Source organism: Balaenoptera acutorostrata, chromosome 11 (assembly GCF_949987535.1).
Source record: "Balaenoptera acutorostrata chromosome 11, mBalAcu1.1, whole genome shotgun sequence".
Classification (NCBI taxonomy): domain Eukaryota; kingdom Metazoa; phylum Chordata; class Mammalia; order Artiodactyla; family Balaenopteridae; genus Balaenoptera; species Balaenoptera acutorostrata.
In genome coordinates, this window is record NC_080074.1 from 100,979,046 (window position 1) to 101,004,561 (window position 25,516).

At 56.3% G+C, this 25,516-nt stretch overlaps 3 protein-coding genes across 13 annotated transcripts in view; all 3 read left to right on the forward strand.

The window, feature by feature from the left end:
- The window catches only part of CHD4 (chromodomain helicase DNA binding protein 4), a 29,045-nt gene extending 26,556 nt beyond the window's left edge, over window positions 1-2,489 (forward strand). For 4 of the 7 annotated variants that reach the window (XM_057557585.1, XM_057557582.1, XM_057557588.1 and 1 more), the window contains exons 38-40: window positions 591-789; window positions 1,527-1,690; window positions 1,873-2,489. In XM_057557585.1, coding sequence (XP_057413568.1) covers window positions 591-789; window positions 1,527-1,690; window positions 1,873-1,890 — 381 coding nt within the window. In that variant the 3' untranslated portion in view covers window positions 1,891-2,489. The remainder of the gene's footprint in view (window positions 1-590; window positions 790-1,526; window positions 1,691-1,872) is intronic. The other 3 variants (XM_057557581.1, XM_057557584.1, XM_057557587.1) reach the window with 1 other exon arrangement.
- Window positions 2,490-3,302: 813 nt separating this feature from the next.
- NOP2 (NOP2 nucleolar protein) lies at window positions 3,303-12,266 on the forward strand. Of its 2 annotated transcripts, none has more exons than XM_007170172.2 (16): window positions 3,303-3,457; window positions 3,743-3,852; window positions 4,921-4,966; window positions 5,149-5,237; window positions 5,426-5,664; window positions 6,732-6,787; window positions 6,907-7,067; window positions 7,164-7,363; window positions 7,519-7,608; window positions 8,476-8,563; window positions 8,640-8,780; window positions 9,315-9,454; window positions 9,597-9,686; window positions 9,831-9,953; window positions 10,064-10,292; window positions 11,477-12,266. In XM_007170172.2, the coding sequence occupies exons 1-16, from the start codon at window positions 3,351-3,353 to the stop codon at window positions 12,154-12,156; spliced, it is 2,589 nt and encodes an 862-aa protein (XP_007170234.2). In that variant the 5' UTR covers window positions 3,303-3,350; the 3' UTR covers window positions 12,157-12,266. The 2 variants fall into 2 exon arrangements, with proteins under 2 accessions (XP_007170234.2, XP_057413572.1); XM_057557589.1 differs by having other exon boundaries at window positions 11,707-11,883.
- Window positions 12,267-12,772: 506 nt separating this feature from the next.
- On the forward strand, window positions 12,773-25,305 carry IFFO1 (intermediate filament family orphan 1). Of its 4 annotated transcripts, XM_057557252.1 has the most exons (10): window positions 12,773-13,574; window positions 17,231-17,291; window positions 17,398-17,493; window positions 18,103-18,243; window positions 18,546-18,554; window positions 19,805-19,986; window positions 20,089-20,209; window positions 20,469-20,564; window positions 23,378-23,508; window positions 24,189-25,305. In XM_057557252.1, exons 1-10 carry the CDS (start codon window positions 12,802-12,804, stop codon window positions 24,298-24,300), a joined length of 1,722 nt encoding a protein of 573 aa, XP_057413235.1. In that variant the 5' UTR covers window positions 12,773-12,801; the 3' UTR covers window positions 24,301-25,305. The 4 variants fall into 4 exon arrangements, with proteins under 4 accessions (XP_057413235.1, XP_057413232.1, XP_057413234.1 ...); XM_057557249.1 differs by lacking the exon at window positions 18,546-18,554 and having other exon boundaries at window positions 19,829-19,986; XM_057557251.1 differs by lacking the exon at window positions 18,546-18,554 and having other exon boundaries at window positions 19,829-19,986; window positions 24,193-25,305.
- Window positions 25,306-25,516: the final 211 nt, after the last annotated feature.

Consider the following 25,516-nt stretch of genomic DNA (forward strand, 5'->3'; position numbering starts at 1 on the left):
ACAGTAGGTGTATTAGAAGGGTTGCCTATTGAGGAAGGAAAGGAATGGGAGTGAGAGAGAGAGAGAGATGAAAGAAAAGAAACAACAGGAATAATTTTAGAGAGTAAAACAACTTAAGTGATAGGGTAGGTATATATCCATAGGATGGACTGCCATGCAACCATTAAGTCATCTGTATTCTGTAATAACCTAAACGGGAAAAGAATTTGAAAAAGAATGGGGGAAAAAAAGCCATCTTTTATAAAGAGCAGCTAATAACAAGGGAAGAGCCTTACTATGTCACTTTGAGTGAAAACAATATAAATACATATATAGGATCTTAATTTTGTAAAAAACATGTAACAAAAAACCTCAAAATGTTAACAGTATCTCTCGGAGGTGGAATTGTGATTTTAATTCTTTATACATTCTGTATTTTCTAAATTGAGGATTTATCATTTTTGTATAAGAGTGAATCAATAAAGGGTAAAGAGCTTTAAAAACACAGACCTTCAAAGTGGGGTGAAAAAGGCAATGGAACGTTGAACTGGCCAGGAGTGGGTTCTGAAAGGCCCATGAGAAATGCCATCTCCTGTTTCTCTCTTGTCCAGCTCTTAGAACAAGCCCTGGTGATTGAGGAGCAGCTGCGTCGGGCGGCTTACCTGAACATGTCAGAGGACCCCTCTCACCCTTCCATGGCCCTGAACACCCGCTTTGCTGAGGTGGAGTGTTTGGCAGAGAGTCATCAGCACCTGTCCAAGGAGTCGATGGCGGGAAACAAGCCAGCAAATGCGGTCCTGCACAAAGGTAGCCAGTGGCTCCCCTGCCTCCTGTGGACCTGGCCTCCTTCCTCCTCTGCCCCTCCCTGACACACACCTGCTTCTCAGGTCTGAGCCTTTTTTGGAGCCCCTTTCTTTGTCTGGGAGCTTAGGGTGTGCTGGGGATCCTTGCGTTCCTTCTTAGGAAGCGAACATCTTAGAGACAGTCAAGGACAGTAGTTCTTTGCTTTTTAACTCTTGAATGTATTCCAGTTCTTGGAGGTGGAAAGCAAAGCAGAATAATATAGTGTGATCTGGGATAGTTTAGAGGTAACAGGGTGACTTAAGATCTTGTCAAATTCTAGACTGCTTTCAACATTCTGCTTTTAATTAAAGTTAAGACATTGTGAGGGGGATGGAGGGTGAAATGAGGAAAAGAAAGCTGTTATAAAGCAAGAGGGAGACAGCTCCAAAGGTGCAGAGGAAAGATAGTGAGAAGAGGAAACAATAGGAATAGCTATTGAAGAAGTGGAGGAAATAGAGGAAATGGGGATCAAGGGACAGGTGGCTTTAGAAAGCACAGAATCATGGACAGTTGGAACTGGAACATGAGGGACAGGAATTTGAGTGTGGTGGAGCCAGGTCAGTTGACTCGGTGACAAAAGACAATACTCCAGCACATCAGTCACTTGGTCATTGAGAAGTAATGGGTGGAGGGTCCACTTAACGGGAAGACGGACCTCGGTCTTGACCACCATGGCTCACCGCCTCTTTTTCTTCCCCCTGCAGTTCTGAAACAGCTAGAAGAACTGCTGAGTGACATGAAAGCCGATGTGACTCGACTCCCAGCTACTATTGCCCGAATTCCCCCAGTTGCTGTGAGGCTACAGATGTCAGAGCGTAATATTCTCAGTCGCCTGGCAAACCGGGCACCTGAACCACCTCCACAGCAGGTATAGGACCATTTTCATCTGGCCAGCTCTTCCAACGGAGCCATTCTAGAACCTTAACTCTGCTGTCTGTCCCTAGCTTTACATACTGGGCAGGTGGGGCTGGCTTACCAGTGAGTTCCCTTGGGATCAGGTGGGTTCCTGGAGTCTGGAATTCTGACTCCCTTGGCGCTCTCTTCCTATAGGTAGCCCAGCAGCAGTGAAGCTCCAGATGGATGATACCACCTCCACCGCTGAGCAGTGACCTTCCTCACCTTCCCTTGCCCAGCTTCTCCCCTGGGGGCCTGAGAGACCCTCTCCTTCCTTCTGCCCCATCTTCCAAGTTGTAGAGGAACAGCCCCGCTGAGCACTGGGGGAGGGGAGGGAGTGAGGGGCGGTGGTGCCCTTCCTGCTGGAGAGACATGCAGCAGTAGCGCCGGCGCCATCTGCGGGGAGCTGGCGGGCTGGCCTTCTGGGCCCTGGCTTCTCCCCACTGTAACGTCTGTTACACACAAACTGTTGCGGGTTCCCAACAGGCTTGAAGAAAATGATCAGAATTTCTTCCTCCTTTTGGTTTTATTTTGTTGGTTTATTTTGTGTTTTTTCTCCTTTTTTGGGGGGTATTCACAGTGGGCCGGGCCCCTGGGTGAGACACAGCTACCTCTGTTGGCATCTTTTTAATACCAGGAACCCAGCGGCTCCAGCCCCTGAGTGGCTAGAATTAAATAAAGCGGAAAAAAAAAAAAAAAAAAGAACCAAAAGCATAAAAAACCACAGCAAATTTCTTGACGAAAATTGAAAATAAAAGTTTCCTTGTATTTTAGTGCTCTCGTTCAGTCTGGGTGTAGGTGCAGGTGGATGAGTGTTTCTGATGGGAGCCCTGGGACATGTGTGTTTGGAGACGAAGGGTTTCCTTGTGTCCTGAGATTTCACGAAAGAGCCGAGTTCCCGCTGTGCACGTGCCCGTGCTGACAAGCCCACCTGGGCACAGCGGGGCCACCGGAGCCCCCGGGTCCACAGCCCACACCGCGGCCTCCTGGCTCCGCGAGGGTGCGGAAGCGGACTTCTCCGGGCTGTGGACGTCGCGCGTATAAAATGAAGGGGTCTTCCTCGCAGAGTTGGGAAGACGAAACCAATGAAGGGCTGGAACAGTTTTAACAGCTAAGCACCACCTTGCTGTCTCTTTGAAGAAAGGCTGAAGTCTGTTTTTCTGTTAACTTGCGTGAATGAAGTCAGGACGCGAGATGCCTTCCTCCCGACCTCCAAGACGGAAACCTGGGCAAAGAGGACCGTTACCTGAGGGGGAGCGCGGGGTCTGGGGTCAAGGAAGAGGGTTTCCGCGTCGCAGGCGTGGGGTCCCCCGATCTTGAGGCGACGTCGGGCGGAGGGGGGCCCGGCTCTGGCGCCTCCGTTCGAGGGGAAGGGGCGGCTTTCGGGTACAGTATTTCCGACTGAACTCTGCAGTGAGGCGAAAGGCCCACGCCCGGAGGGGAGGGCGGGGAAGCCGAAAACGCCTTGGGTGCACCGCATTCTCCGCCCGGGGGGAAAGCAGGGCGGTCCGCCCGAGAATAGTGCCCGGCCGCACGGCCCCCAGCCCCGCGCGGGCGTGGGGAGCAAACGTTCCGGCTTCCGCGGCGGACAGGAAGGCCGGAAGAGGCGGGGCCTCGGCAGGCGCGTAGGGCGCATGCGTGAGACGTTTGCGTGGTGTGGCGTTGGAGCGCCTGACCTGGGCCGCACGTGGAGTCCCGCGCCTGCTTCCGAACCCCGTCTCGGAGCTGGATTGGCTTCCAGGTGAGCCTAGGCTTCGGGCGGGTCTGGAGGAATTTGGGGAAGGAAGGGTGAGGCGCTGACCTGGACTGGGGCGTGGGGAGGGGGGCGGGACGCGCGGTACCTACGGCGTGGGATCCAGGGCCCGGGGCTCAGCGTGGAGTGGACGTTTGGCCAGGCCTCGAGGGGCTGTTGAGTCGAGGTTCTGGTGGAGGCGATACCCTCTCCCGCTCCATTTCGCTTCGTTTGCGTTCTGCCTTTCCCTTACAACACGCGCTCCTCTACTGTCTCCCGTTTTGTTTTCCCCAGTACCATGGGGCGTAAATTGGACCCTACGAAGAAGGAGAAGCGCGGGCCGGGCCGAAAGGCCCGGAAACAGAAAGGCGCTGAGACCGAACTTGCCAGATTCTTGCCTGCAGGTAAGGGTCTGGCGTGCTCCCTCTCCCGCTTCTCCAGCTTTTGCGCTGTTCTTTTACCTGTAGCGTAACTCTTCCGTTTTTTAAAGTCATTTTGTGTGTTCGTTTTCTGTTCAAGCGGAATTTTCTTTTAATGAGTTACTAGGAAATAAGTAGGAATGAAATACTCTCATTAGCGATTAGAACTTAGGGAAGATGCGACAGGGACACAAGTACCCATGTAAGGAGAGGTGTGGCTTAACACTAAGGGAGTTCAGAGGAAGGGGGATCCTACGGAGTTAGAGAGTTTGAAAAGATTTTGTTTGAAAAGATTTCGTGAAGCAGTTGGGTTTTGAAAAATGGGTGACATTTTAGCAAGTGGAAGTTGGAAGGGTATAGTCCAGTCACTGTTGAACCTCATTGTTGAGGGCATGGAGATGGGAAAGCACAGATCTGGTTCCTGCATGGTTAGTAGTCTACTGCATGGAAGACTGGGTGGGAGGGAAGAATGGGCAGGTAGTTTGTGTTGAGCATCATATAAAAGATGTAGTTTACTGAGGTGTTGGCAAATGCTAAACACTATACCGAAGCCTTTGGACACATTGTATCCTCTCATTCTCAGTGTCCTGTGAGAGAAGCCCTGCTAAGGAAATGGGTGCTGAGAGGTTAACCTGTAGATAATTATTAAATGACAGAGCTGAGATTTAAACTTTCTGTTTCTTGGAGAATATATATGAACAGCAGCAGTTGTAAAGGTAAAATCTATTGTGGTTGGTAACTGATGAGTTGAGAGTAAAAGAAAGGGCAGAAGAAAGTTTTGAATCTGTGTTACCAGAATGATGATGATGCTGTTTCTTGAAATCAGTCTGGAGGGAGGCCCAGTTTGGATTTGGCTGATAAACAGCCAGATGGAAGTCATCTCCTTTACATCTCTTATGCAGCTCCCAATAGAGCACAGTGGAGTGAGTTATAATCTACTGCCTCTAACTAGTGTTCCAATTCTCTTCCCTTTTACTTCCTTTCCCGTTGCTTTTTTTCATTTCCCCTGTAACCTCCTGTTCTGCGTGTTTTTAAATTTTTTTTTTTGAACAGGTAGTGATGAAAATGTAAAGAGGCTGTCCAGTCGTGCCCGAAAGAGGTGAGTGTGCATGTCCAGACTTATGTTACACAGATTAAATTGGTACCACTCATCTTTAGGCACATGCTCCCATGTGATCATGCTGATGGAAAGAGCTGTTAGGGACTGTCAGGTTTCCCTGCACTGGCAAGTGGCAGAGCCTAGAGATGTGTTCCATTTCCTCACTCCTTTTATGTTTTCAGGGCAGCCAGGAGGAGGTTGGGCTCTGCTGAAGCCCCTGAGATGAATAAGTCCCCTGGGGCCAAACCATTGCCTGGAAAGCTATCAAAAGGTCAGTGGAAATAGGAGCTGGGTGCCACGTGAGGAGTCCTCTGGGTCCTGGGTAGGGAGGGGCTTGTTGAGTATTTCTGAAGTGAAAGGAACAGCCAGAGGACGTTCTTGGGGGTAGAAAGTACAGGTTTCATCAGTGTGCGGCTGCCATCAGTCCAGGATTCTTCAAACCCTTTGGAATCTCTGCAGGAGCTGTCCAGGCACCCAGTAAGAAGGGAGCCCCGTCCTTATTTAACAGTGCTCGAGGCAAGAAGTGCCCAGCACCAACCCATAGCAGTGACGAGGAAGAAGAGGAGGAAGACTCTGAAGGGGATGGTGTGGTGAACCAAGGGGACCTCTGGGGCTCCGAGGACAGTGATGCTGATATGGTAGATGACTATGGAGCTGACTCCAGCTCAGAGGACGAAGATGAGGATGACGGTGAAGAGGTGAGCTTTATCTCTCGGGGTCTTCAGAAAGCTATCCTTGCCTTCTAGAGTCTTTCCAGATCCTTGAGACTATCTCTCAGTGACAAGGATAAGCCTGAGTGGAGAAAAGGGATTTTAGTGTTCCATCACCTTTCGTAGCACCTTACCTCCTCTCAGCGCGTGTGCAAGTTTAAAAGAGCCGCAGGATGGAGCACTTGAAAATATGACGATGCTCAGTGCTGGTGAGGATACGGTAAGGCGGACGCTTGTATGGCCTCACTGCTGGGACTAGAAGTGCACACACTTTTTTTTTTTTTTAAAGCATTTGGTATCTGAGAACCTTAAAAAGGTTTTTCCTTTTCACTTAGTAATTCCACCTTAGGAAGGTGATCCAGAATGTAGACAGAGGTTTACTTGCCGAAGTGTAAGAAGTTATTATGTATTATACAGTTTAAGTATATGAGTGTGTTACTAGGAAAATTCAAGCATAATCGAGTCATATGGAACAAAAAGAAAGTTCTCACTTTCACCCCTCTCCCCCAACCCCCCTTCTCTCTACGGAGCTACTGTTTTGCGATTTCCAGGCACCATGTGGACCATAATGCCAAAACTCTGGAAACTTCCAACATGCCTAATGTGCTTAAATGAACTATGGTTCGTTCGTGTGCTAAATTAACGTTTGGTCATTATGTCTGCGCAAATGCTTGTGATCTAACTGTGAATGAGAAAAGGCAAGAAACAGACTTGAAAATGAATCATGATTTTAACTATGTGAAAAATGTAGAGTAAGCGTGGAGGAAAATATGGCAAAATGGGCGCCCAGGGCAGTTTGTGTGTGTGTGTCCCGCCCACCCACCCATGTACATATGGGCATGGGAAGGACAATGTAATGAACTCTTTCAATCCATCATTTTACTTCAGTAATGGTGAATATTTTGCTAATCTTATATTCACTTCTTCAGGGTCTAAATTTCTTTCTGGAAGCAAGAATTATGTTTGTATTTAGGAAAAAAACAGAGGTAGGAAGTATTTCGTGGGCTGGTGGAAGGGCAAGCTTTGCATCACCAGCCTCTTGTCTCTTTATTCAGTTGCTGCCCATTGAAAGGGCTGCTCGGAAGCAGAAGGCCCAGGAAGCTGTTGCTGGGTGAGTTTTGGAAACTCTTAGGGTGGAGAGTAGGCAGCGGCTGGGATGAAGGAAAATTGACGAAGGAGGAGGTGTCTGCTTTGATCTGTGAACCACTCTGTTCTTGGACCTGTTTGTAGGGGCCAGTGGAGTGAGGAGGAGACCTATGAAGAGGAGGAAGAGGAGAAAGTGTCCCCTGAGTCAGGCCCCAAAGAGGATGATGAGATGGAAGGGGACCTGCGGATCAATGTGGACGAGGAGGAGACTTTTGTGCTGCCCCCTGCTGGGGAGATGGAGCAGGATATCCTTCTGGTGCAAGGGGAGCCGGAGGGGGATGCTTGGGAGAAGGCACTTCCAGGCCCCAGGAAATCAGGAAGCAGTTCCTTAACAGGTCCACATGCCCAGGTTCCAGACTTGCAACGAGTTCACAAGCGCATCCAAGATATAGTGGGAGTGCTGCGTGATTTTGGGACTCAGCGGGAGGAAGGTCGGTCTCGTTCTGAATATCTGCAGCGGCTTCGGAAGGATCTGGCCACTTACTACTCCTACGGAGACTTCCTCCTTGGCAAGCTCATGGACCTCTTCCCTCTGTCTGAGGTACCGACTTGCCGTTCTGATGCTCTTCATGCTTTTCTTTCCTCACCCTCTCTTCTCTTACACTGTGTAAGAAGGCAGCCAGCCCCCTTGCTCTCTGCTTTTCTGGCTGCGCCCCTAGGCCAGCCTGACCTGCTCCCTGCCATGTTCTGTCCCAGCTGGTGGAGTTTTTGGAAGCCAATGAGGTGCCTCGGCCCATCACCCTCAGGACCAATACCTTGAAGACCCGGCGCCGGGACCTCGCTCAGGTGAGGGGTGGGCTCTGAGGTTTGCTTGTCTCAGGGAGGCACTGGCTTCTGCGAATCCCAGAGACTCCCCCGTCCCACCCTACTGGGCGTGGGGGGTCTTAGTACCTAGGCACTTCTCGGTACAGGCATGGTCCCAGGAGGCAGACCTAGGCCTAGTGTCACGCTGGGTCTGTCTGGCAGGGCTGAGGACCTCTGTCGATTGGGGAGCTCGTCCCTTCAGCCTCTGCTCCCTGTGACAGGGCTGAGACATCCGCATCACGATGAAAGTGCCGCCGCACAGAGAAGTGGGAGGGGGTGGTCTGCCTCGTAGATCATTGAGAAGCTGGTGAGACTGTGATTCCTGTCCCCAGGAAAAGACGTGACACGCACGCACAAGCAGTATTTTAAGCTCCTCGTTTCCAAGGGTTCAGGGGCCCAAGGTTAAAACCCTGGTGCCAGAGGCAGTGGTGTGACCCTGTGTGTTGTCTGTCTCCTGGTGTCTATCTTCTGTTGTCTCTCCTGGAAGGTAACTTGATAATTATCTTTAAAGTTGCTATAACCAATAATGCTAAGTTTTAGGATGGCAAGGGGGCTGAGGCTCTTGGAAAATCGGGGTCCACTTCCAGGAGATAAAAGAACAGGAGCTGGCAGTGTGCTCCATTGGGATGGAGTTCAGACCTTGAGTTAGAACCTGAGGCTAAGGAAAAGGAGACCACGGGACGGGATGGGACAGACTCTTCTGTGCGCCTGTGATGATTGTGTCCTGACTAAGCTCTAGGGGTTGTGGTGCCACGGGCCTCCCGCCAGGACCAGGGTTTCACATCTCCATCCCCCTACTGGGTAGAGTAGCTTCCGAGGTTTTAACACTTTCATCCATCTTATCTTCAGGCGCTGATCAATCGTGGGGTTAACCTGGATCCCCTGGGCAAGTGGTCGAAGACTGGACTCGTGGTATATGATTCTTCGGTGCCCATTGGTAAGTGTTCCCCGCCCCGGAGCCCTTCCGCCCCTGCCCTCGTCCCAGCATGTCACAGGCGGGTCCTCATCCACAGGTGCCACTCCCGAGTACCTGGCTGGGCACTACATGCTGCAGGGGGCCTCCAGCATGTTGCCCGTCATGGCCTTGGCACCCCAGGAACATGAGCGGATCCTGGACATGTGTTGTGCCCCTGGAGGAAAGACCAGCTACATAGGTATGAGAAGGGCCGGCGGGGCTAGGCTTCAGCTGGCTCTCTGCTTATGAAAGGAGGTGGGGTTGCACAGGCGGTCAGCGGAGTGGGGAGCAGCACAGGTTCTGGAGTGGGCCCAGCTCCAGCCCCACGAGGGCCTCTTACTGCCCACGTGACCTTGGGCATCTGTGGAATGGCGAGGTGATGGTGCTCGTGTTGGCCGTTACGTTATGCTTGGGTCGTGAGGGTTGAGGTGCGCATATGCAAGTCCCTGGCACAGTAACCGCTACATATAATTAGTCGTAACCATTTTATTAAACTGTTATCCCTTGGAAGAAGTAACTTAGCCTGACGGATCAGAAGGGCGTTCAGTAACAATCAGAAAAGTCATCCTGGTGGGCTTGCTCGTCACAGGGCCAGTGCAGACTGGGTAGCCGTGGGGTTGCGGCTTATTTGGGGAAGGGGTGAGACTTCACAGGCAGATTCTTGGGCTAGAGGGTGGCCAGCAGGTGTGGAGGCGCCGGAGCTGCCGGCGAGCACTGTGCCTCCTCCCTTCAGCCCAGCTCATGAAGAACACAGGCGTGATCCTCGCCAATGATGCCAATGCCGAGCGGCTCAGGAGCGTCGTGGGCAACCTGCACCGGCTGGGCGTCACCAACACCGTCATCAGCCACTATGACGGGCGCCAGTTTCCCAAGGTGGGGCTCCCTGCTGTGCGTCTCTCCTGGGGCGTCTCACCTGCTCCCTTCCCGACCTCAGGGCGTTGAGACCTGCCCTTAGGAAATAATCGGTATGGTTCAGGTTGCCAAAAACATCCACTTAGCCTACTTTTTTCCCCAGGTGGTGGGGGGCTTTGACCGGGTCCTGCTGGATGCTCCCTGCAGCGGCACTGGGATCATCTCCAAGGACCCAGCGGTGAAGACTAACAAGGTGCAGGGGGTGGGGGACCAGCTGAAAAGTCTCGGGGGAACGGGGGCTGGCAAAGCGGAGTGGGAGGTGGGCAGCCAGCAGCTCACGTCTCCGGAGGCCACCTTGAGAAATTCCCACGCTGTGGGTCTCTCCGTCTTGGGACAGGATGAGAAGGACATCTTGCGCTGTGCTCACCTTCAGAAGGAGCTGCTCCTGAGTGCTATTGACTCTGTCAGCGCCACCTCCAAGACAGGGGGCTACCTCGTCTACTGTACCTGCTCCATCATGGTGAGGCCTGTCGTGGAGCGAGAGGGGGCAGTGCTGGCGCTGGCGCCCCCCAGCACCCCTTCGGCTCCAGCTCCGCTTTCCCTTCCATCTCTGTCTCCCCCACACGTCAGGTGGAAGAGAACGAGTGGGTGGTAGACTATGCCCTGAGAAAAAGGAACGTGCGGCTGGTGCCCACGGGCCTGGACTTCGGCCAGGAGGGCTTCACCCGCTTCCGGGAAAGGCGCTTCCACCCCACCCTGCGCTCCACCCGCCGCTTCTACCCTCACACCCACAACGTGGACGGTTTCTTTATTGCCAAGTTCAAGAAATTCTCCAGTTCTATCCCCCAGTCGCAAACAGGTAAGCGGTGTGCTCTTTGTACCTCTCCTCTCCACCTTTGCTCTTTCTACCGTAGCTTCAGGAGGCTTTCTAGTGTGACTGTGTGGAAGGGCGGATCTCGGCCTCGCTCTCCCGGCCTTGGCACGCTTGGGTGAAAGACCCCTTTTATCCCAGCTAGAGTTGTTCCCAAGCCTGGGCCCCATTCGGTACGTTAAGGGGTTCACGTGGATGGGGTCTTTTCCTTGATTCTGCCAAATGGCTGCAGTTGTTCGGCACTAAATGCATTCCCAGCGCGAGTGTGGTTTCTTGGCCGAGGGTTGCCTTCCTGGTAATAGACCTCTGCCGGTCCAGCCTTGTCAGCACTGGGTTGGCACGCAACTCCTCAGAACTGTCCGTTCTCTGAGCCCATCACACTAATTGCAGATCGTTTCCTCAGCCATCTTGAGGAGTCTGGCCTGGATCTCAAGGGGGGAAGGGTGGGGTTTTCTGAAACAAGCCTGAGGGCTCTGCCTGCTGGGATGCCACCCTGAGTTGAGTTGGAAGAGGGAGAGGCGGGCTTCTCTGGACACAAACCACGTGACTTATTGAGTTGATTTTTTTTTTTTGTCTTTATAAACAATGCCTCTTAACAAAAGTCACATCTGAATGTTAACAGAACAAAAACCTCTTTAAGAAGTAGCAAAATTTCCTGCATTTTTTTTTTTTGCTGTAACTGTAAAGATACATATTTAATATATCAGTCTTCATTAATGAAGACTAGCTTGTTTCTAGTTGCTCTGTGTGCTTTCTTATTTTCCTGCATCTCATCAAACTCTGCATGAAAAAAATATCTTTTCTGATTAAAAGAGAAGCCCAGTGCTTCAGGTTTTTTCAGGATTCACCTCCTCTTTAGAGTGTCTTGTTACCTGCTGGCCTCAAGGGGGCACAGCTTCCTCTGAAAACCTTTTGGCCCAAGGATGGGTAGTGATCCCTTCTCTTTAATACAGGGTTTAAATATGACTTGAGTAAAGACCAGGTGATATTAAGTAATATGAATCCAGGTAATCTGCTCTTAGGCACCGTCCCAATTGTGTGGAACACTTGGCCAAGAGATAGTACCCAGGCAGTTTCCTTATTTTAATACCTCTACTTACCTCCTCCACTAATGATCAAGACCCAGTGATGAGGCCTGTTTTCTCAAACCATGTGTTTAATTTTAACCTCAGGAAATTCTGTGATATCCACCCTTACAAACCTAGACTTGCCCAACCTGAAAGGGCAGGTGACCCCCCAGCCTGAGTGCAGCAGCCTGCCTGCCAAGAAGGCCAGAGTGGCTGGTCAAGCAAAGCAGCGGCTGCAGAAACGGCAACATCCCAAGAAGGCTTCCTTCCAGAAGCAGAATGGCATCTCCAAAGGGACAGACTCAGAATTGTCCACTGTGTTTTCTGTTACAAAGGCCCAAGCTTCCTCCAAGCTCCAGGATAGCAGTCAGCCAGCTGAAAAAGCAGCAGTGGTCAGGGAACCAAAGGTGTCTGGGAAACTAAAGCAACAGTCACCCAAACTGCAGTCCTCCAAGAAAGCTGCCTTCCGGAAGCAGCGTGCTGCTCCCAAGGGCACCTACACAGAAACACCTGCTGCGCCGTCCCTCTCCAAGACCCAGGCCGCTCTCAAGCCCGAGGACCGTGATCAGCCCCTTGGGAACGCCACCGGGGCTGAGGAGGTTAAGCAGCAGGTGCCAGAGCAGCCTTTCAAGAAAGCTGCCTTCCAGAAACAGAATGGCACCCGCAAGGGACCTAAGACTCCAATCATGTCCCCCCGCAGTTACAGCCGGCCCCCGCCAGCAAAGAGGAGAAAATCTCTGTCCAGAGGCGGCAGCCAGCCCCTGCTGTCTTCGATGGATGGTTGAACTAGACTGGGGTGGCTCATTGCCATTGTTACTGGGTTGGAACTCTTACCTCTGTGAGGATGGCTTCCCCACTGTGGATGTGAAATTTAATACACATTTTACAATCTCTGGCCACTGTGTTTTTTTGAGGGGACTGGGTACTTGCTTTGCTGCTTAAAGGGTAGAGGTGGGAGGGTGGGACAGGGAACCTCTGAAGAGGGGACAGTGTGGTATACTGAGAAATCAGGTCAGTTCCCAGGGACCCAGGGAAGGAGAGTCACGGAGTCAGAGCCTGGGTGTTTGGATTCAGGGGAGAGGAGGGCAATTGGGGTGTAGGCAAGGTGAATTTCGTGCCACCAGAACCATGGAGTACTGGAGGATCTGGGTTTTATGTCCTGCCACTCTGGCTGGATTCTGGGCATGGGCCAGGATCCGGTCGGCTCAAGGCTCAGCCTCAGACCCGGAAAGGTCGGTCCAGGTGCCAGCCTCCGAATGAGCCTTTCATTGGCCTCCTCCCTGGCTTCCTCCGCCCCTCTGACCTCTGCCCCTTCCGCCGAGCCGTCTGATTGGCTGCCCCTCGTCCCCCTGGCGCCTCATTGGCTCTCCTCCCTCGCCCTCCAGCCCTGCTCCTGCAGCGGTCTCCATCTCCCAGCAGAAGGCGCAGCCATGAATCCGTTATTCGGCCCCAACCTCTTCCTCCTCCAGCAGGAGCAGCAAGGCCTGGCCGGGCCGCTGGGGGACCCCGTGGGAAGCGACCACTTGGCCGCCGGCGGGGACGTGCCCCCGGCGCCGCTCGCCCGGGCCGGCCCGGCTCGCTACTCGCCGCCCGGGCCGGGCCCGGCGCCCCCCGCCGCCATGGCGCTCCGCAACGACCTGGGCTCCAACATCAACGTGCTCAAGACCCTGAACCTCCGCTTCCGCTGCTTCCTGGCCAAGGTGCACGAGTTGGAGCGCCGCAACCGGCTGCTGGAGAAGCAGCTGCAGCAGGCGCTGGAGGAGGGTAAGCAGGGCCGGCGGGGCCTGGCTCGCCGAGACCAGGCCGTGCAGACCGGCTTCGTCAGCCCCGTCAGACCCCTGGGGCTGCCCCTGGGCGCCCGGCCGGCTGCCGTCTGCACCCCGTCGGCGCGGGTGCTGGGCTCGCCCGCGCGCTCGCCGGCAGGCCCCCTCGCGCCCTCCGCGGCCTGCCACCCGGCTCCCTCCACCTCCGCCTCCTCCGCCTACTCCTCGTCGGCCCGCTTCATGCCGGGCACCATCTGGTCCTTCTCTCACGCCCGCCGGCTTGGGCCGGGACTGGAGCCCACTTTGGTGCAAGGGCCTGGCCTGTCGTGGGTGCACCCTGACGGGGTGGGCGTCCAGATCGACACCATCACCCCAGAGATCCGCGCTCTCTACAACGTGCTGGCTAAAGTGAAGCGCGAGCGGGACGAGTACAAGCGGAGGTAGGAATCGGGAAGGTGGGGACGGGGCTCAGCTCACGCCACACTGGGGCCAGGGCTAGGTGTTCGTACAGGAGCCGAGAGCAGCTGGGGCCCAGGAATCAGGGAGGAGTCAGTATGAGTAAAGTTCCTGCTGTGTAAGGAGGAGCTTGGAAGTCCACAGACGGAATTGGATACCCGGAGACTAGAATCCCTGGAGAATGCAGAAGTCAAGACTCGTGACAGGAAGGAGGCGTCTGGGAGCCGAATACTGCGGGGAAGCCTTGTTTTTCATCTGGGTTGCAGTGTTTGGAGGACTGTGTTAACCGTGGGGTTTTGCGACGTGTAAAAGAGACATGGGTCTGAGAGGTCACATCCGGGCTACTGCCTAATCCCCCAGGCTCAGCCCTCGGAGCGACTTTGTGATATAAGCTCCACATACTGATCAAAAGTTAGAGACAAAGGATGTAGTTTTAATTTGCGAGTCGAAGGGAAATGAGAAGGGAGGTGGAGGGGGGCTGCACCTTGCAGGTGACGATCCTGCCTCTGCCCAGGGTTTCCCAAAACGGCGTCCGAGGGCGCAGCGCGGCTGCTCTGGTTCCATCCAAACCAAAATGCTGTGGGGACCTTAGGGCATTTCTGGGAATAGGTCAGAAAAGGAGGGAGGGGGGAAGAAGGAGTAAAGAGAATTCCCTAGGGAAAGGGGAAGGGACTGTAGTTGGCCCAGGGCTAGCGGAAGCTGGGGGATCTGAAAGTGCAGAGCTGAAGGCGGAGGAAGTGTGAAGAGGGCAGCAAGGACCCGAGTAGGAGCAGGTTGGGAACGTGGACACACCACACCTTTGACACAAGCAGCTGGGGCAGGCCGGGTCACTCTGAAGATGAAGAGTTGGTTTTCTGCAGGGAGCCCTGCGGGGCAGCAGAAGGCGCCGGGGAGGGGATGCGACGCAGGAGTGCTGGCTGCATCCAAGTGGATCCCCTAGAGGGTTGGTATCCATGCTGTTAGGACAGAAGCGTGAGCACAGCCAGCACTTGGTACACTCTGTGCCTGGGATGCCATGGTTGGAGACGAAGGAGATGACAGGCCAGAAAGAGGCTTTGCCTTCAGGTTTAACCTCTTAATAAGCTACTCTGACCCCTTGTGGGCAGGCCTGGGAATTACCCTTGCAGCCCAGTGGAGCAGAGATTTGTGTCTGGTGGGGATTGGCTGAATGTTCAGGCAAATGACTACTGGGTCGGGTTGGGGGTCGGGGGGCGAACTTCAGGGATCTGTAACCCGCCCGAGTCTAGCAGATCACAGATCAGCAGGCTTGCTGAGGTGGGTCCTGTCCTCGTGCTGGCTGGCTTCCTTCCTTACTTGTAGTCCGTGATTGAAGTGTCTTTGGGAGTCTCAGTTATCCTAAAGCCATCATTCAGATGCCACCCAGAAACTTCCTGCCCCAGCCACTGCAGGAGTTAATTAATGCCGTCAGCAGTGGAACATGGACAGTTCTGGAATACATCCATAACCACAGGAACAACTGCTCTTGTCGGGGTGTTTTGTTTCTAACTGGAAGAGTGTTTGTCCTTGGTCCAGCTGTCCGGGGCAGCAAAGGGTTATTCCTCGGGGACTGATGAGCTCATATCTCTGCAGCACGCTGCTGTGCAGAGGGCCTCACAGCCAGACGTGGGTGGTACGTGATCCTGGCAGTTACTCATTCTTCCACCCCAGATCCCCTGCCCTTGTTCTCCTCTCTTTATAGCAAAGCTAACTCCTGTCTGTAGCCTGGAAGACGTGGGCATAGTATGAGCACTAAACTGGGAAGGAGCTGAGGCCTCCTGGTTCTGGGTTCAGCTCCCCTGCCTTGTGTGACCTTGGGTGGATCTCTTTTTCCTGGTCTCAGTTTTTCCGACATAGGAGTGGCCCCTGCTTCCTCACTTCACTCAGGGAGGCCGTTTATTTGGAAGAAAGATGTTTGCTCGATGTAGAATACATGGAAATTGCTCAAGTTCTACCCGTGTTTAAAGAACCTTGCGAGGGAGACCAGATTTAAATGGAGGTCAAAACGAACCCATTCGTGGGAATGTCTGGCTGGAGTACAAATAGAATTCTAGTGAGCTTCCAGATGGTTTATTTTCAGATTTTTTTTTTGTTTACCCTGTGAGATTTTATTAATCTTAATCCATACCTAACTTCCTTAAGTTTCTACCTGAAACAGTTGAGTTCACCGTCCTACCTTTCCTGATGTGTCTTCTCCAGGGCTATTGTCCCCTTGTCTGTCTTGCTTGCTTCCTCCAGGGATGCATGGACCCCAGGGGCATCAGGGTACTGCATCCCGTGCCCTCACGTTGTAGATGAAGATACCATGGCCCAGAAAGATAAAGGTCTTCTTTAAGAAAATACATAACCTGACACTGCTGGGGCACTTCGCTGGCCCCAACTGTCTGAATGAGAATGCCAGAGCGAGGGCAGGAGGATGTGAGGGCCGGCTGGGCGGGGAGCCAGGAAGGCGGGAGCGGAGCTGGGCTGCCTTCTCCCCGCCCAGCCGCCGGGGTGGGGGGGCAGCCACGGTGACGTCGAGGAGTTATTATTAGGAAGACTGCAGTGCGGATTGGAGCGGGAGAGCTAGGAGAGATGGGCCTGGAGGAGGAGCCCAGGGAAGAGAGCTGAGAGGCACCTGGGAACAGAGATGGAGGGGAGGGGAGGGGAAGACCAAGTCCTGGGCCTGCAGAGTGAGTTCTCCGTGCTGCTTCCTAACCACCTTTCTGGTGCTGAGGTTTCTCTCTTGGTGCAGTTCCCCTCCTTTCTCAGCCTGGAGGAAGCCTTTCCAGGATGGGGGAGAAGTGCTGGGCTATGTCATTGGGGTCTGAGGAGTCCTGCTGTTCCAGCCAACCTTGCGGGGCCCTGAAATCAATCCTAAGCAGGGGTGTTGCCCCCGCCGCCGCCCTCCAGCCTCTGTGAGGAGGAGGAGGAGGGCGCACTGGCCCGCTCCCAGCCTTGGCCAGGAGTGTCTTCTAGCCTACTCATGGTCGTAGGCTCTGCATGCTGGGGCCCAGGAGGTCCTGCCCCTAGCTGTCACCCACCACAGTCACGAGGCACTTTTCCACGCGCGTTTCCCTCTCCCTCTGGGCGTGGGTGCTTAGTGATCCCAGGCTCCTGCCCGCACCCTGGCCCCTCTCTGCGGCTCACCCGGGGCCTCTGGGTGGGCAGTTTCTGGAGCTTGTGGGGATGGACTTCAAGCATGTCCTACCAGGCTCTTGACCAACTTCGCTGATGCCATATGTGTCCTGCAGCTGCTTTTACAGGATTAATGGTACCACAGGAGGCAGGGCAGCGGGCTAGACGAGCTCTGTTCGGGTGCAGGCAGCAGGCGGGAGCCCGGATCTGAGGACCGGAGGTGGGAGACCGGGCCGGGTGGTGTGGGCAGAAGGAGGGGGACGAGGCCGGCCAGACAGCTGGTCGGGCTGGGCCCTGCGAGGGGCCAGAGCAGCCGCAGTTGCTCTTAAATGGTGCGAGGCCCGAGGCTCCGGGAAGGCAGCTGCTGAGCTGGGAGCTGGCGGGGAGCCTGGAGCCGCGCGCTTCTGCCCAGCCCCTCCCCTCTGGGGAAGCCGACCCAGGGCCGGGGCCTGAGCCAGACCGGCAGGGGGCGGGAGCGGAGGCGGGAGGACCCCGCACCCAGGCGCTGGCCCTTCGCTGTCTGCAGGTGGGAAGAGGAGTACGTGGTGAGGCTGCAGCTGCAGGAGCGCGTGAACGAGCTCCAGGAGGTGAGGGCCGCCCTGTCCCGCCTCGTCCCACCTTCCCCCACCCGCCGCCCGCCGCCCGCAGGCAGTGCCGCTCACGCCGGGTTTGCCGGCTTTCTCCCAACCGTAGGAGGCCCAGGAGGCTGACGCCTGCCAGGAGGAGCTGGCCCTGAAGGTGGAGCAGCTGAAGGCCGAGCTGGTGGTCTTCAAGGGGCTCATGAGCAACGTGAGTGCGGCCTCGCCACCCCTCGTCCCTACCTGCCGGGCCCGAGCCGGCCTTCTTATTTGCACCCACTTCACTGACCCTCCCCCCAGTGTATGTGCTTCCATTTTTTTTCCCCTTGCCCGCCCCCCCCCCCCCCCGCCCCAGCTCAGGAGAAGAAGAGAGAACAAAAGTCCCCGTGGCCTCCATCGTTACTCAGGGTGGTTTGCTCACAGTGTGGCCCCGGGTGAAGTCCTGATCCTCTCTGCCTTCATATCTGGGTCTGTGGAATGGGATAGTAGAGTACATACTTTGCAGGCTTGTTCGAAGGTTGTGATGTACTGAGTCAGGACGGCGGCGCTAGTTCAGTGTCAGCTGATGTTACCATTATGGTACTTTCTCCACTCTCATAGCTCCTGGTAGTCAGTCAGTCTCTCCTGGAGCCTCCTGAGTTCCAGGAGGGAGCCCCCTGCGGGTCCCAGCCACTGGGCCACGCCCTTCGGGGGCCCCGTCTGGCCAGGGAGCCAGCTGTCCTGGGCAGAGTGCTGGAGGGGCACCCAGTGTCTGGGAGGATGAGGGGACGTTGCCGGGCCCTGAGGACCCCCCTCACCGCTCCCCATGCTCCCCGCACAGAACCTGTCTGACCTGGACACGAAGATCCAGGAGAAGGCCATGAAGGTGGACATGGACATCTGCCGCCGCATCGACATCACCGCCAAGCTCTGTGACTTGGCCCAGCAGCGCAACTGCGAGGACGTGATCAAGATGTTCCAGGTGAGGGCGAGGGGCGCCTGGGCCCGGCCCCCGCCCCGTCCCACTGCCCGGTGTCCGCGCCCGCGCCCGAGCTCTGTAGGGGGGTGCGGGGCCGCGAGAGCCGGTCCTCCGCGAGCTGGGCCCGGCCCCTTCTCGGAGACCTTAGCGCAGCAGCCGGGCCCTGGCGGGACGAGGCTGGGGGGCGAGGGACAGCCTCTGGAGAGGAGTTTGGAGCCGTCTCTAACGCCGTCTCTCCCCTCCCCTCTCTCTCCCGTCCGCCTCCTCGCCTCTCTGCCTTTCATCTTCTCTTGCTTCCTCCACAGAAGAAGCTGGTTAGTTTTGCTCTCACGCAAGCTTCTTGCGTCCCCGGCCCATTTCTCAGCTCCCCAGGCCTCCTGACCCGCAGGGCTCTCAGTGCAGACCCCTCCCCTCCATCCTCCTGCTCTTCTCCTTTCTTTCTCTCCCCACCCCTCTCTCCCTGCCCCTTTCTCCCTCTCCCCCTTCTATCCCTCTCCCCCCTTCTCTCTCCCTCTCCTCCCTTCTCTCTCTCTCCCTCCCCTTCTCTCTCCCTCTCCCCCTTCTATCCCTCTCCGCCCCCCTGCCTCTTCCCCCTTCTCTCTCTCTCACCCCTTCTCTCTCCCTCTCCCCCTTCTATCCCTCTCCCCCTTCTCTCTCCCTCTCCCCTCTTCTATCCCTCTCCCCCTTCTCTTTCCCTCTCCCCCCTTCTCTCTCTCTCCCTCCCCTTCTCTCTCCCTCTCCCCCCTTCTCTCTCCCCCCCTTATCTCTCTCTTCCCCCCTTCTCTCTCCCTCTCCCCCTTCTCTTCCTCTCCCCCCTTCTCTCCTCCCCTTCTCTCCTCCCCTTCTCTCCCTCTTCCCCCCTTCTCTCTCCCTCTGCCCCCTTCTCTCTCTCCCTCCTTCTCTCCCTTTCCCTCTCTTCTCTCTCCCTCTTCCCCCTTCTCTCCCTCTCCCCCCTTCTCTCCCTCTCCCCCTTCTCTCCCTCTCCCCTCTTCTCTCACTCTGACCCCTTCTCTCCCCCTCCCCTTCTCTCCCTCTCCCCCTCTTCTCTCTCTCTCCCCCCACTTCTCTCCCCCCCCCCACCCGTTCTCTCTCTCCCTCCCCTTCTTCTCTCTCCCTCCCTCTCTCATTGTTTTGCCTCCATTTCTCTCTCTCCCTTTGCCCTCTGGCTTCCAGATCTGGATGTGTGACTCAGGTTCTGCTTTGTCAACTCCGTGTCTCCCTCCTCCTTGCAGCCTGAAAGTTCCCTCTCAGTTCAGTCATTTCACTAGAAGACTTTTTAGAAAAGAAATCCTCTGGGCCATTATGCACATCTTACTGTGGTCGAGGCCAGCCATTTCCCCCTTATCTTACTGCTCTGTTTTCTCTGTTTCTTGTCTGTCTTCCTCCTAGTCTGCAGCCCCGTCCCCATCTGTGTCTGTCTGCCTGTCTCGGTGACGCTGGTGTTTCTGTTCCGTCTTGTAACTGTGTCTTCTCTCTGTCTGCCCGCCCTTCCCGCTGGTCCATGCTTCCCTCCCCTGCCGGCGCCCACGCCCTTCTCCTCATGCACCCGGCCTCGTCTCTGTAGTCTCTGCACTTGTCTCCCATTAAGGTCCCGTCCATGGGGGGGCGGAAGCGGGAGCGCAAGGCTGCCGTCGAGGAGGACAGCTCCCTGTCGGAGAGTGACGGGCCCTGCCACCCCGACGGGGATGAGGAGGAGAGCACGGCCCTCAGCATCAACGAGGAGATGCAGCGCATGCTCAACCAGCTGTGAGTCCCGCAGGCCCCTCGCCGCCCCTCCCCCGAGGCCGGAGCCCCGCCCAGCAGCCCCTCCCCGCCGCCCGCCTTGACGCCGGGGCTCCCTGTCTCTAGGAGGGAGTATGATTTTGAGGACGACTGTGACAGCCTGACTTGGGAGGAGACTGAGGAGACCCTGCTGCTCTGGGAGGATTTCTCGGGCTATGCCCTGGCTGCCGCAGAGGCCCCGGGAGAGGTAACCGCCCTCCCAGCCGCAGGGCCCCGGCTCCTCCTCTCCGGGCGCCAGGCCCGTCTCCTCCCGGCCCACCGTCCACTCCGTGCTCTGTCTTCCCTTTGTGGCCACCATCCGTCACCTGCTTCTCCCTGGTCCTTTGTCCTCGTCCCCTCTCGCACCGGCTTCCTTTAACCTGACTCACTCTCTCCCTCGCCTTGCCTTGTGGTGCCCCATCCCACCCCTCCCATCTGGCCTCCCCCTGCTTCCCTTTCCACTCCAGCAGCCGGAAGACAGTTTGGAGAAGGTGATTAAAGATACTGAGTCCCTGTTCAAAACCCGGGAGAAAGAATATCAGGAAACCATTGACCAGATAGAGGTAAGGCTGTGCGCTGAAGATGAGGGCCCCAGGTTCCCGGTGGGTCGCAGGTGCAATGGCCTCACCCCTGCGGGACCCCAGACACCAGGGCCTCCCCACTTCTTCCTGGCGGGGGCGGAGTGATCTCCCCACTGTAGCACCTCTGGTGGGTCCTTAAGACCTCAGGCTGGGGAGGGCGGCCGACAGATGTGGGTTCAAACCTCAGCGCTGTCACTTACTTCCACTCCAACTTTCAACAGGCCTCTTCTCTCTGAGCCTGCTTCTTTATTTGTAAAGTGGGATTCTTACTAATACCTCCCTCAGGGTTGTTTGAAGGTCAAGTGAAAGAAGGCCCAGGCAGAGCGCGGGGCGGCGTCTGTCTCGTAGTCAGCACGGCATGTAGTCGTTGCTTTATTATCTTTGCTGTTATTATGGTTAGTGCTGTAGCGGAGTCCACTCAGGTGGACTTGAACTTTGCTGCTGCCTCGGCTCAACCTTTGAGCCAGTGGGGAAATCTCCATTCTTATTCCCTAGCCTTGAGGAACCTTCTAGAGATGCGAGTGGAACTGGTGCTTCAACTTAAACTCTAGGCCTCTAGGGGCGGCGGGAAGGATTTGTGGCACCTGGGAGGAGGGCCTATGGGATGAGGCTTGCATGTGATTCTCGTGAGCCCTCCTGCCCGAGCAAGCGTGAGAGGGTCCTTTCCACGCCCTCTGACTTGGGGATGAGGCTGGGGGCCTTCTGGAACTCTCAGCCTCTCTCCAAGCCCACTGCCCTCACAGCGGCAGTGGAAGTTGAGGAATTCTTTTCCTACATCCTCATTCCCCCAACACGCATTAGCTGGCCCTGCTCCTTTAAGCAAAACCTGCTTCCTTTTTTTTTTTTTTTTTTGCCCAGGCAGACAGACGCTCACTTTTAAAGGCACTGCTGGGGACTTCCCTGGCAGTCACGTGGTTAAGACTCCACACTTCCACTGCAGGGGGCGCGGGTTCGAGACCCAGTTCGATCCCCACTTCGGGGAACTAAGATCCCGCATGCCATGTGGCCAAAAAAAAGAAAAGAAAGGCACAGCCAGCTGTGCGCCACTAGCTGAGGAGCTGGGCGGGGAACTGCGCTCCGCTCTCCTGTTTAGGCCCATCCCGCCTTCCGCCTCCTCCCTACGCCTAGAACAGCCTTGCGGGGAGGTGTCAGGAGGGCGGACATGGTGGTGGTGCTCCTGGACATCCAAATGGGACACCTGAGGTCCCTTTAACTCAGTGACCTTTGATCTCTCAGGGGCCCTGGGATGGAGGCAAGGACCATTTCCATCATTGGATGGTGAGACCAAGGCCCAGGTGGAGGGTGGGCGGGAAGTCTTTCCCCCCACCCCTTCCCCTCTCCATCTGCTCCCAGCCTCACCCCTCCAACCTGCCCCGCCGCCAGCGTGTGCGGGGTTTTCAGTGTGGCTTTTGGGGTCGTCTCCTTCCTGCAGCCCTGCTCTGAATGTGTAGAGACTGGCGGCCGTCCTAGCCTCGTATTCTGCTGGAATGTGTTTGGTTCATTCCCTTGTTCCCTGCCCCACTGAGTGATGGGCTCCAGAACCCACCCCTCCTCTTTAATTCCGGCTCTCCTGAGGTGTAGGGATTGGGGTGTAGGTGGCAGCCAGTCTGGACAAGAGCTGGCGGCACCGTATTTCCCTCCTGGACTGAACAGTCAGCGCGTCCTGCCCCTGGACGTGCTCTTGCTGTGGGGGCCCCGACGGGGATCCCAGCTCTGGAACCGAGGCCGTCGTTTGAGCCGTGCTCACTAGGGCTTCTGATCCACCCAGGCTACCATCTCTTTGTCAGGCTCTGTGACTGTTTTCTTTTCTCTCCGAGTTCCCATCCTCTCTGCCCAGTTCAGACCATTCACGGGTGGTTTCCCGCCCTTTCTCTTTGCTCTCAGGCAGTCAAGCAAATCACCTCCGGGCAGTTTTACTCTGCCTCCCCTTGTGGCCCCTGTTCTTTGTGCCCAGAACAAAGAGAGGCAGCACATTGTCTGTGGCCCAGATCTTTCACCGCCTCTGCACCTGGCTCTCAGCTCTACCTCGAGCCTGTGGCGCAGAGGCGGGGTCTGGGAGGGAGACTGCGTTCCCTGGACTCCGGGCCACACATCATGTCACGCATGACGTGTCTTGAATCGGGCTACATCTCAGAGCCCGTCGGACATTCAGCGAGGCAGGCAGTCCTTCCGTTCATCTCTGAAAAGGGCTTACAAGTGAGAAAAGCAGTGAGAGGAAATAGGTGGTAAGAGAGCAAAGCGCCTTTCAACAGGGCCCAGCCGGCCTCTGGCCTCAGGGCCATGAGTCTCGTAGACGCTGCTTGAAGTTAACTAATGACTCTGCTGTCGAGGTGCGGGGCGTGCACGCAGGGATGAGTAGGCCCCGTGGCCAGCCCTGCCAGGAGCTCCCAGCTTGCAGAGGGGCACAGGCTGGGGGAACAGCGCTGTGTGGGGAGTGAGGACCAGAGTAGGCCCTGGGGGGGCCCCGGGAAGGGCAAGGCCATCCCCATGTGCCGCCCGAGCATTCAGGAGCATCCCTTCCTCACGGCTCTCGTCGGGAGTCTATTCCGAGAGCGCAGGCCCAGAGCAGATCCCTTAGTGAAAGCCTCCGTGGGAGAGACTCCTGGGGAAACTGGAAGGAATGATGGAGTATCAGGCACTTTCTGCCTTGCGCTGGTTTAGTTTAAAATCTGAGTCCTTCACTTCCACTCCGGCTGCCTGTGCCCCCGCCTGGGGTGCCCTTGGCAGGTTAGCCTCCCGGGGGCGGGGGACAGGGGCCCTGCTGACCCGGCGGCCCTGCCCTGCCCCCGCCACAGCTGGAGCTGGCCACGGCCAAGAACGACATGAACCGGCACCTGCACGAGTACATGGAGATGTGCAGCATGAAGCGGGGCCTGGACGTGCAGATGGAGACCTGCCGCCGGCTCATCACCCAGTCCGGGGACCGGTAAGGGCCCCCCGGGCACAGGTGGGGAGGGGACGGTACCCGGCGCCCCTCACTGGAGAGCCCTGAGACCCTCCGGCAGTGACTCAGGCCCGTCTTGCCATGGGGCTGCCCGTTGGAGGTCGCCTGGTCTGCTCGCCCCAGCCCAGCAGCTCCCTCCCCCTCGGCAGTTGGACTATACCGGCGTCCATCCGTGGTTGGACTGCCGAAACCTCCCGATGCCGCTGACTCTGGCGGTTCCCCTGGTTAGAAAGGCAGCTAAAAACTGACAAGGAGCACAAGGGGCAGATTTTCATCTAAAGTCAGGGCCACAATTTGTGCCTTTGACCCTGCGTAAGTTTTTTTTTTTTTTTTTTTCCTGCGTAAGTTTTTAAAAATCGCAAAACTACTTCATAGACGTGAAGCTGGGGCCACAGAGCCGGTGCCCTCCGGCTCCGGCAGCGTCTCCTACTGTGACCTCAGATACTTCTGAACTCAGCCTCTCCGAGTCCCCAAGTTAACGTGGAGACCGTTTCTTACCCCCCTCCCCCATCCCTTGCCCTGCGTCCGCCCTTGCCCTGTGGTCCTTCTGCCCTGCCTGAGATGCTGCTCACCTGCCAGGGGATCAGGCCAGGGGTGGTGGGCGTGCCAGCCTTGTCAGGATGCCTCCCCGCCCCGAAGTTACAACTGACGCTCTTTTCTAGAAAGTCTCCTGCTTTCACTGCGGCCCCGCTTAGCGACCTGCCGCCCCCGCCGCCACCAAGCGAGGCTGAGGACTCCGATCGAGACGTCTCATCTGACAGCGCCATGAGATAGGGGCCTCCTGCAGCTCGGCCCGCTGGGACTGACCGAGGCAGAGGGCTGGGTGGTTCACAGACGGGAACGCCGTTTGTCCTGCAGCACCGAGCCTGGCCCCAGGGATGGGGCGCGCCTCCCCAGCCTCCTCCCTTGGTCCTCGGCCTCTCTAGGGGTCTGGGGTGTCTGGAGCGAGGCTTGGCCTGCCCTTCCCGGGCGACTCCCTGCACAGCCGGCTCTCCTGCCTTCATGCGTGGGTGAATGCTACTTTCCCATCTTTAAAATGCTGCCAGAGCACTCGTGGCCCCTCACCCTCTCCACTGAGTAAGGAACGTGATTATCCTTCCTTCCGTCCCTGTGGCCTCGAGCCAGCTGGTTGTCTTGATTCTGTACTGGTGCTAACTGGCCCGGGCACTGGTATGAGGGGGCTTAGGCTGGACGTTCTGTGGCTTGTGCACCAGAGAGGGCTTCCCTCCGCGTCACAAGCGGAGGGAGCGGGCCTGGGCAGGGCGCTCTGTCCTCCCTGTTGTCCGAGCGCTCACGGCCGGCTGCCCGTCGACAGCAGTGGTGTGGCTGTGAGCCTTCCCTGGCGGAAGTGCCGCGCGTTACAGGGGCCTTAGTGCGTCCGGTCCAGCGGCTGCTGGGTCTGGCTGGGTGCAGTATCAGCATCGTGGAGGGAGACAGAAGCTCCTGCTTGTTTCCCAGTCACCGCCGGGTGACAGAAAGGTGAAGCTGTGTGTGTGTGTGTGTGTGCGGGCGCGTGTGTGTGCACACGAGCGTGTATGTGGGTGCACGTGCACTCAGAGTCTCAGTTTCTTCAAGCATCAGCTGCAGGTGTGCCTCCTCCGTGTCTGTCACACGCTGAGACCAACCAGCTGAGCGAGAAGACGTCCTGGACTCGGAAAAGCTTGGCGAACTGGGGCTACGAGACCGAGGGTCCCTCAGCATCGCTGCCTGAGGCAGGCTGGGCTGAGCTGATGTTTGTGTGGAATCTAATAATAATGAAACTGGCGACTATTTATTGAACACGCTTGTGTCACTGTTTCCAGCACTTTCTGGTGGTTCTGGTGGTGGTTATACAGTCCTCTGCGCAGAGTGCACTAGTTATCACTTCAAAAACATGCAGGTGCAAGGCAGGTGCGGAGGTTGTAAGTAACCTGCCCAAAGTAATGGTGCCTCGAGTGGCAGAGCCAGGGCCTCGGCCCTGGTTGGCGGCACCAGCTCTGTGCTTCTACCG